At 50.1% G+C, this 9,855-nt stretch overlaps 1 protein-coding gene and 1 pseudogene across 1 annotated transcript; both read left to right on the plus strand.

The window, feature by feature from the left end:
* The first annotated feature begins 555 nt into the window (after positions 1–555).
* On the plus strand, positions 556–3,043 carry LOC148184271 (uncharacterized). Its single transcript, XM_088055487.1, has 2 exons — positions 556–998; positions 2,700–3,043. The coding sequence occupies exons 1-2, from the start codon at positions 795–797 to the stop codon at positions 3,000–3,002; spliced, it is 507 nt and encodes a 168-aa protein (XP_087911613.1). The 5' UTR covers positions 556–794; the 3' UTR covers positions 3,003–3,043.
* Positions 3,044–7,052: 4,009 nt separating this feature from the next.
* Positions 7,053–9,155, plus strand: LOC148184272 (uncharacterized; annotated as a pseudogene).
* The last annotated feature ends 700 nt before the right edge of the window (positions 9,156–9,855 follow it).

Here is a 9,855-nt window from a genome sequence, read left to right on the forward strand (position 1 = left end):
ACCTGTCACATAATCCATTTGCCAGCCCCAAGAGAACATAACAAATATTTTAAAGTCTGTAAACACAGCACTATCAGGCTTTCAAGGATCAAAAGCCAGCAAAAATAAATGCATAGTGTTGCAGTCTGCTTGTTTAATTTTGTTAAGTGTTCAGTTGGTACGTTCCTGTTGCTCCCCTATCATTATGCAATGGTTCTGACCCCAAATGTCAATATTGTTAACCCCTCCTCTTGTTCCTGAAACTTCCTTGCCAGTCACCTTCACCCTGCCCCTTCTTCCTATCCATCAATGTAAACCCCACCTTTCCTTCCAGTTCCTTCTATGCCCTCTATCCCTTACCTAGTACCTGATTCGTTACAAGGTTGTTGTCCCACCTCTGTTGTAGTTCCATTGGCCCACAGCATTGTGAATCCCTCCCTTGACTCCTCCCTGCGTAAGCCCTGATTGGTCCCTGGATTGTACCCACCCCTGCTTAAATCCCGACACGGAGAGGTGCTCGAGGCTCCTTCTCTTGTTCCTTCGTCCCAGCCCGAACCCTGTCACCATTCCCTTCTCCTCGTTAATAAACTTGTTCCTGGGAAGTACGAGAGACTGAGCCTCCTCCATCCTTTTGCTGCGACCTATGACGCCTGGGACTTGCAGAGCCCGAGTGTGAGCAGGGCTCTGAAGGTTCAGCAGTGGGGCATTTATTCCCCTGCTGTTCCCCACTCCTGACTGCTGCCAGCGCCGGAGTGGAGCAGAGCTAGCCCGGAGCTCCGGTTAGCTGTGAGGAGCAGCGTCAGCTGGCGCCCAACATGGGGCCTCTTCTGGACGTGGAGACCCCCGGAGGAGTCAATTTTGCGGATTATAAAGACTTTTGGGCGGTAGCTACCCCAGTTGCAGCAGGCCGGTTTTTGTCCGGTGGCACTCCCGGGGATCAAGGCGGCAACCCTCGACGCGCCGAGGATCACCTTGGGGTCGTGGACAGCTCCTGCAGCACAGCGTCCGGACCTGGTGTGGTGAGTTTCCCCAGTGGGGAGGGAAAAAGAGGGTGCTGAGTTTCCCCGGGGTGGGGAAAAGTTGCAGGTCCGGACCCTTATCTTTTGTTCTTTTGAGTTCTCGTTTGCTGCCAGGGGGTGGTAGGACTGCTGAGCCGGGGGTTAGTGAAGATGGGTGCGCCGTTGTCGGCTCAGCAGAGGGGGATTTATTTCCAAGTTGTGGGTATCCTTGAGGGGGGAGGGAAGAAGTTTTCTAAGGGATTGGTTAAGAGGATGGTTAGGTGGCTGTTCTTGCACTACCCCCAGGTGTCCCCTGAGAATGTGAGCTCTGTTGTTTTTTGGAATTCAGTTGGTAGCAAATTAACTCTGTTAGTGAATCAAGGGGACAAGACAGCTTCCAAATTAATTTCACTTTTTGTGTTGATCCGGTCCTCATTAATTGAAAAAGGGGGAGTGCAACTACAGCCAGGGCAGTTTTCCCCAGTTTCCCCATCCCCGTGTTCCTCTACCTCTGTCCCTAAGTTGGGGGAGACCTGCAGAGCACCCCATGTAACGCAGGGCTCCAGCAGTGGCTCTAGTCTCCCTGGCTCCCCATGTCTCCCTCAGAACCCTAGCCCTGGCAGCCCTGGCCAAGCTGCCAGAGCCCCTACCCATTCCCCCACTTCCCTGGTTGTCAATCCTAAGTTTAATACTTCACAGGTTGTTAATTCCCAGTTTAATAAAGTTGAAAACCTCCAGTTGATGTCCCAGAACCCTTGTCCCCTGGTGTCCCCTTATTCTCATTGTTCTCCTGTGCCCCCCTATTCTTTTCCTGACCCTCAAAATGGCCCCCAGAGGGCACAAGATGGCGGGGACCACATGGTCGGGCCCCTCCCTTGTGCTTCTTCTTCCCATAATCCTTTTCTTCCCTCAGTGACCAACCCCTTCCTCCCTAACTCCTCCCCTTCTTCCTACCCTGACCCCTCCCACTTCCCCTTGGGAGATTCCTCCTCCTCCAGGGCGTGTCATGCCAACACCACACCCCCAAACCCCGCCTCTTCCTGCTGCTGCTCCTCCCATAAATCCTCCTACTCGGTCGGTCCTCCAGCCCCACCCCTTCCGGCTCCTGGTTCCCACGCCCCTCCTTCCGGTTCCCACGCCCCTCCTTCCAGTTCCCATGCTCAAAAAACCGGAAGTGATAAGCCGGGAAACCAGAACCCGGAACAGGTCGATATTCCCTTTGTCGCACCGGTGAGCTTTCATGGTAGGGGAGGGCGGTACCATGAATGGGAGCCCTTCTTCTTCCAAACAAAGAGGGAGTTGTGCAAGGCTCAGAAGGAGTTTGGGAGAAGGAGCGAGTATTTTAAAGGTTTATTAAAGGCTACCTTCTCCACAAACGAAATGGTCCCCTCTGACCTGAAAGAGTTATTTTCCTGCCTCCTTTCCTCAGCTGAATTCAAGCTGTGGAAACAGGGGTGGAAGAGGTCATTGGAGTCCATCCTTCCAGAGCTATTGCACAATGAAGACACCGCGGTTGATGCGGATGAAAGCCCTCTAACCCTAGATCACCTGTGTGGCGAAGGGAATTGGGCCAAACCAGAAGAACAGGCCAGGGGTTTGCCCTGGTCTGTGCTGGTAAGGATTGCGGAGGCCGCCGAAAAAGCTTTTAATTTGCTACCCGAGGAAGAACCCCAAGTTAACTTTCTAAATGTTAAACAGCTCCCTAATGAGCGTTTTGTTAAGTTTGTAGACAGGCTACAGGCGCAGGTGGTGAGGCAAGTGGAAAAGACAGAGCTACAGGAGCAATTTGTGCTGGAAGCGGCGAAGGCAAATGCGAATGAAGCCTGCCGCCAAGTCATCTTCAGCCTGCCCATCCATCCACCGCCCACATTAGACATCCTCATTGAGGCATGCACCAAGAAAGTCCCGATGGTGGGGGTGTCTAGGAGCATGCCAATGCCTGCGCCGAAGAGAACACCAGTGGCGGCCGTGACCCAGCACCCAGCAGGCCATCGCATTCCACCACCACCTACGTGGCCATTCTAATGTTTCTGCTGCGGTCAGCTGGGACATCTGGCAAGGGAGTGTCCAGCCTCCAACCCCTGCCAGGGAAATATAGGGAGCAGCTTGGGAGGGAGGGTCAATAAAGATTTAAATAAAAAAAACTAGGAGCAAAGCGCGAACCTGCCCCACGCGAAGAAATAAATGGGACAGGTCTTGCAGGGGGAGGGGGAGTGCAACTTCCAAAGGAGTGGCCAATCAACCGGACACGACATTTGATCACTATCAAGGACATTTTCTTTTGGTCCCAGCACTGGACGGTAGTTGCTGTTGTGATAAATGAACTTATGAATAAAAATTCGTAGAGGTCTAAATAAATATATTTGTAGCTATAATAATATAAAATATAAAATACAGTGTGGCCAACAAGTCCTTCCCCAGATCTAGTCGCGAATTCCCATTCGAGAGATAACAATCCTAGCCGGCGCCCATCAACCGAAAAGAATGAGCAGGACACGGGCCATCAGGCTGACAAGGGAACGAGCTTGGACGAGATACTCAACACCGGACCTGAACACCCCGCCTTGAAGGCCACTGCTGGGGAAGCAATCAGGCTGACAAAGGGAAAAGTCCAGCCGAGATATCCATCAGCTCCAACCCGGATCCAACCACCCCATCCAGATGGCCCGAACCAAAATGAAATCAAGGAACACTCAGAACTTCTTTACATATGAGGAGACTCTGCCCGGACGTCTATTCTCCAATGCCAGGAAATCAATTCATCCAACAATCAAGGACCCTTGGTGAATGGTGCCTGCCTGGAATTTGGCCTCAGGACACAAAATCCCTATAAAAACCCAGGCCAGAGAACCCTCGAGCGTGGATTTGGGAACACCTATACCTTTGGGTATAGACCCCTGTCCACCCAGCGCTGCGCTGTTTATTTTATTGTGGTTTTTCCTCGTTGTTTATTTTTATTATAAAAATTGTTTTATAATAAACTGTTCTTTTATTTAACCTAAATTTGCCTTTGCATTTATAACACTGTGGACCCACTGGACGGGACAATGGTGGGCTCGGGACCAACAAGTAAGTACATTGCCATCGGGGACACCAAGCACACACCCCCAGAGATTGAGATTTCTCCGATCGCCTTCCCGGGTGGTCCGGAGAACCTCATTCTCTTGGCGCGCTGCACTCACCCACCATTCTTTTTAGCGAAGGGCCAAATCATCGCCCAGTTTATTCCTATTCCCGAAGGAGTCCCAGTGGACGACCACGCACCAGTAGGCCAGGTGTCTACTGGGCAGAGGTGGTGGGTGAGAATAAACCCATCATAGATTGCAGCATCAAGCAGGGTGCAGAATCCTTAAACATGAAGGGACTGCTTGACACGGGAGCGAATGTGACGATCATCCCTGAAAGGAGATGGCCATCACATTGGGAGTTGCAACCCGTGGCAGGCAAGATTCAGGGTATAGGGGGTACCCAATTGGCAAGAGTTTCAAAGAGCATGGTACAAATTGCGGGGCCAGATGGGCAATTGGCAAACTTACGCCCATTTGTTGCTGATTATCGGGTTCCCCTGTGGGGAAGAGATCTCATGTCCCAGTGGGGGGTTAAAATCGAGATCCCGAAAACCCCTCGGGATTTTTAGAGGCAGCCACTGTAGAGCGCCCTTTCCAGAAGTTAGATTGGACAATTGTCACAGCGGTCTAGATTGACCAGTGGCCGCTAAGAAAAGATAAATTAAAGGCGCTCAACGAACTCGTGGAGGAGCAACTTGCTAAGGGAAATACAGTGGAAACCACAAGCCCTTGGAATTCCCCGGTCTTTGTTATCCGTACGCCGGGAAAGGATAAGTGGCGGCTCCTTCACGACCTTCCTGAAATTAACAAGGTCATTGTGGATATGGGACCTCTTCAACCTGGGATGCCTACCCCAACCATGCTCCCACAAAATTGGAAATTGGCTGTTATCGACATTAAAGATTGCTTCTTTCAAATTCCCCTACATCCTGACGATGCCCCATGGTTTGCCTTCTCGGTGCCCACCCTTAACCGAGAAGCCCCAATGAGGAGATTCCACTGGCGAGTGCTGCCACAGAGAATGAAGAATTCGCCCAGCATTTGCCAGTGGTATGTCTCCTCATTGCTGTCTCCCGTTCGCGCCAAAGTGGGGGAGGTCATTATCCACCATTATACGAATGATGTCCTGGTGTGTGCCCCCCATGACAATCTACTGAAATGTGCGCTTGACCTGCTGGTTGAAGTTTTAACCTCCGCAGGATTTCAACTCCAGGAAGAGAAGGTTCAAAGGATGCCACCCTGGAAGTATCTGGGCCTGCAGATCGCTTAGAGGACCATTGTTCCTCAAAAATTGGCAATCAGCAGCCATCCAAAAAACTCTGGCAGACCTCCATTCCTTGTGTGGGACCTTAAACTGGGTCAGGCCTTGGCTGGGCCTCACTACTGAGGACCTAGCCCCCCTCTTCATACTATTGAATGGGGAGAAGGAGCCGAGTTCTCCTAGGTTTCTGACCCCAGAGGCACGGAAGGCCCTGGAAAAGGTGCAGGACGCCTTAGTAGAGAGGCAAGCACATAGATATGAACCTAGTCTGCCGTTCGAATTCAGCATGCTGGGTAAGTTGCCACACCTGTGTGGGCTGATCTATCAGTGGGACCAAGGCTCAAGGGACCCACTCTTGATTATAGAGTGGGTTTTCCTAAGCCATCAAAGGTCCAAAAGTACCACGAGGCCACAGGAGCTGATGGCGCAGCTCATCAGGAAAGCTCGGGCAAGGCTTCGGGAGATGGCTGGGTGTGATTTTGCGTGCATACGGGTGCCGGTCAGCCTGTCTCAGGACAAAGCGCCCCCAGATAAGCTGACCAAGGAAATGTTTAATCAATTGCTGCAGGAGAATGAGACTCTCCAAATTGCCTTGGACAGCTACAGTGGACAGGTTTCAGTCCACGCCCCTGCTCATAAATTTTTTAACTCAAAATTTAATGTGATACCAAAAGAAATTAGGAGCAGAAAACCCCTCAAGGCTGTGACAGTTTTCACAGACGCATCTGGAGCATCCCACAAGTCAGTAATGACTTGGGTGGATCTTCAGACTCAGCAGTGGGAAACGGATGTTAAGTATGTGGAGGGATCTCTGCAAGTTGCTGAGTTGGATGCTGTCGTCAGAGCCTTTGAGAGGTTCCCTGAACCATTCAATCTGGTGACTGATTCGGCCTATGTTGCAGGGGTAATAGCAAGAGCAGAAAATGCGGCTCTGAAAGAAGTCTCAAATCCTCAGCTGTTTGAGCTGCTTTCGAAGTTAATTTATGCCGTTTCTCACCGAAAGCAGCCTTTCTTTGTCATGCATGTGCGATCACACACAGAGCTCGCTGGCCCAGTAGCCGAGGGAAACGAAAGAGCAGATTCCCTCACTGCCCCTGTTAGAATGGCTCAGCTTCCTGATGTGTTCCAACAAGCCAAACTGAGCCATCAGATGTTCCATCAAAATGTGCCTGGATTGGTCCGCCAATTCCATCTGAGGCAAGATCAGGCCAGAGCCATTGTGGCCACATGCCCACAGTGTCAGTCAACAGCAATGTCATCCCTGGGGTCGGGAGTTAACTCTAGAGGTCTGGGGAGTTGCGAGGTGTGGCAAATGGATGTCACTCACATCCCAGAATTTGGCAGCCTCAAATATGTACACCTCTCTATTGACACCTTTTCCGGTGCAGTCTACGCCTCTGCCCACACAGGAGAGAAAGCTGAGCATGTCTGCAAACATCTCATGCAAGCTTTCTCTGTGTTGGGGGTTCCCAGAGAAATAAAAACTGACAATGGTCCAGCATATGTCTCCAGGAAACTGGAAGACTTCCTGCAGGAGTGGGGAGTGGAGCATAAAAGAGGCATCCCTCATTCCCCCACAGGCCAAGCTATCGTTGAGCGAGCCCATCAATCACTCAAAAAGGTCCTGATTCATCAAAAGGAGAGCATGAAGGGCTGCACGCCCCAAGACCGGCGGTGCAAAGCTCTGTGTACTCTGAATTTTTTAAACGGCTCTACTGACAGTCTAAACCCTCCAGTGGCCCGGCATTTCCAGTCCAACAGCAACTACAAGTTACAAGGTCATCCTCCAGTGCTGGTGCGGGACCCGGAGTCCCAGAAAATCTTGGGACCCTTTGAGCTGGTGACCTGGGGGCGAGGCTACGCTTGTGTTTCCTCGCCCCAGGGACTGAGGTGGATCCCACAGCGGTGGGTGAAGCCTTACGTCCCGAAACATCCTAACAGGCCACCAGACCACAAGGAAAATGATGTTGCATCCAAAGAAGCTGCCCCCTGACCCCAATAAGGAGGAGGAGGAAACCCCGAGTCCCCTTCTTTTGTGTTGACCTATCTTTCTAGCTGTGTTAACACCGATATATGTCTCTTTTATTTTAGAAGAAGCCATCCAAAAAGATGACAACCCCGAACATCCTAAGCCTGTTGTTCCTGGTGACCCAGACTGCGGCGTGGATCGTGCCTCAGCCTAAACAAAATGTTTGAGTAACACTCGTGAAGACCCTGCACCGTGATGATCTGTGCTTGTCCACCGGAGCATCGGGAAGTCTGATGGCTACCTGCCTGGTGGGGATCCCTTTAAAGCCCGCAGAATTCCCCGAAGCCCTAACCGCCTTAGTTGAAAATGCTAATCAGGGGAAACCAGCCCATCGCGTTGCCCGATCCCTCCCAGTTTACAAAGTGAAAAAGCCTGTTAAGAACCCTCTCCTCCTCTGGAGGGATTGGTAAGAAACACTGGAAAGGGCAACTGATGAGCCGCAGGAGTTTGATTTGCTAGATTCTTCTCCTGCTTCTTTTTGTGTTCATTTTAATTACCGTCCCTCTGATCCTACCCTGTACTCCCAAGTTATACAAGTAAATAAGCAGTTTCAAGCTGCTCAATGGTGCAAAAATATTGCACATGTTAAAATGCCCTCTACCCTTGATCCTTCCCCTCGGAAGTTAGAAAAAGGCCTATTTTTGATTTGCGGAGATCGAGCGTGGGCAGGCATCCCCTCTCGCCTTCTCGGAGGGCCGTGCACTTTGGGCCAGTTGTCCCTGTTTTCTCCCAATGCGACTCAAATTGATAATTGGGCTACAAAAAATGATTCGGTTATCAAGAAGCGCAGCCTGGATGATTTAGACCCAGACTGCGACTCCGAAATTTTCCATTGGAGTAAGCTAAAACGAGCAGCAGTGTCATTGTTTTTGCCCTGGGTGGCCACTGCCAAGGCTCTAGGAGAATTAGGTAGATTTGAGTGTTGGGTTGTGAAACAGGCCAATTTGACATCAACTGTGCTAAGCGACCTCCTCGAAGATGAGGAAATAACCAGGCGGGCCACACTGCAAAATCGTGCTGCCATCGATTTCTTGTTGCTCCTGCACAATCACGAGTGCAGGGAATTTGAAGGGCTGTGTTGCATGAACCTGACCACCAAGAGCCCCAGCGTTCACAAGACCATCGCTGAGATGAAAAGCATGATCCATCAGATAAAACAAGAATCAGAAGACTGGGTCACCAATCTTTTCTCTAGTTGGGGATTGTCAGGATGGCTTTCTTCAATTATCAAAACTATTTTATGGGTTGTTTTTGTTATTTTCATGATACTGTTTACGTTTGCTGTGTTAAGAAGATGTTTAGTTCAGTCAGTTCTCCGCCTTTTATCCCCCCCACCACAAGTTAATCATATTAATTTAGACCCTCTTTCCTCCTCCTCACCTTCTCCCTAACCCACCTGTGACAGGTGGTTTATTGTGCCCTCTGCTCCCCCTGACCCTGCAACCTCCTCCTTTTGAAAAAGAAAGGGGGAGATGTTGCAGTCTGCTTGTTTAATTTTGTTAAGTGTTCAGTTGGTACGTTCCTGTTGCTCCCCTATCATTATGTAATGGTTCTGACCCCAAATGTCAATATTGTTAACCCCTCCTCTTGTTCCTGAAACTTCCTTGCCAGTCACCTTCACCCTGCCCCTTCTTCCTATCCATCAATGTAAACCCCACCTTTCCTTCCAGTTCCTTCTATGCCCTCTATCCCTTACCTAGTACCTGATTCGTTACAAGGTTGTTGTCCCACCTCTGTTGTAGTTCCATTGGCCCACAGCATTGTGAATCCCTCCCTTGACTCCTCCCTGCGTAAGCCCTGATTGGTCCCTGGATTGTACCCACCCCTGCTTAAATCCCGACACGGAGAGGTGCTCGAGGCTCCTTCTCTTGTTCCTTTGTCCCAGCCCGAACCCTGTCACCATTCCCTTCTCCTCGTTAATAAACTTGTTCCTGGGAAGTACGAGAGACTGAGCCTCCTCCATCCTTTTGGTGCGACCTATGACGCCTGGGACTTGCAGAGCCCGAGTGTGAGCAGGGCTCTGAAGGTTCAGCAGTGGGGCATTTATTCCCCTGCTGTTCCCCACTCCTGACTGCTGCCAGCGCCGGAGTGGAGCAGAGCTAGCCCGGAGCTCCGGTTAGCTGTGAGGAGCAGCGTCAGCACAGTGTTAAAAAGCCACAAGTACCAAAGTAGTTCTTGTTGTGAATGTTTTTAATAGGAATACTATTGCAGGCATATAATCTGACCTTAAACACAACTGAAGAACACAATACTGTTATAAAATAGGAAAAAGTCTGGAGAGTTTGGGTCATATAAAATTATACTAGTGTCATAGTAAGATAAAGATTCCTAGTGAAGTCAAATATGTATTTTGTTATCTATTCTGCAGACACATCAACTAAAATTTTGGAAGAAATGAATAAACTTCAACTTACAGCCTCATTCTAGCATCCAGTTTTTCTGTGTGCTTCCCCCTACATATTTCCCCTCAATAATTTGGCATTCTGACTCCTTGTCCATCCCAATTTTCCTCCCTTTTGT

Source organism: Pseudopodoces humilis, chromosome 5 (genome assembly GCF_049639895.1).
Source record: "Pseudopodoces humilis isolate 2021_Gansu_Grassland_sample_001 chromosome 5, ASM4963989v1, whole genome shotgun sequence".
Taxonomy (NCBI): domain Eukaryota; kingdom Metazoa; phylum Chordata; class Aves; order Passeriformes; family Paridae; genus Pseudopodoces; species Pseudopodoces humilis.

Bases quoted from the DNA above. Each gene is read 5' to 3' on its own strand.
- LOC148184271 (XM_088055487.1), top strand. From the start codon at position 795: ATGGGGCCTCTTCTGGACGTGGAGACCCCCGGAGGAGTCAATTTTGCG. The intron at 999-2,699 runs GTGAGTTTCCCC...CGTTTTGTTAAG, and splicing joins CAGCGTCCGGACCTGGTGTG to TTTGTAGACAGGCTACAGGC.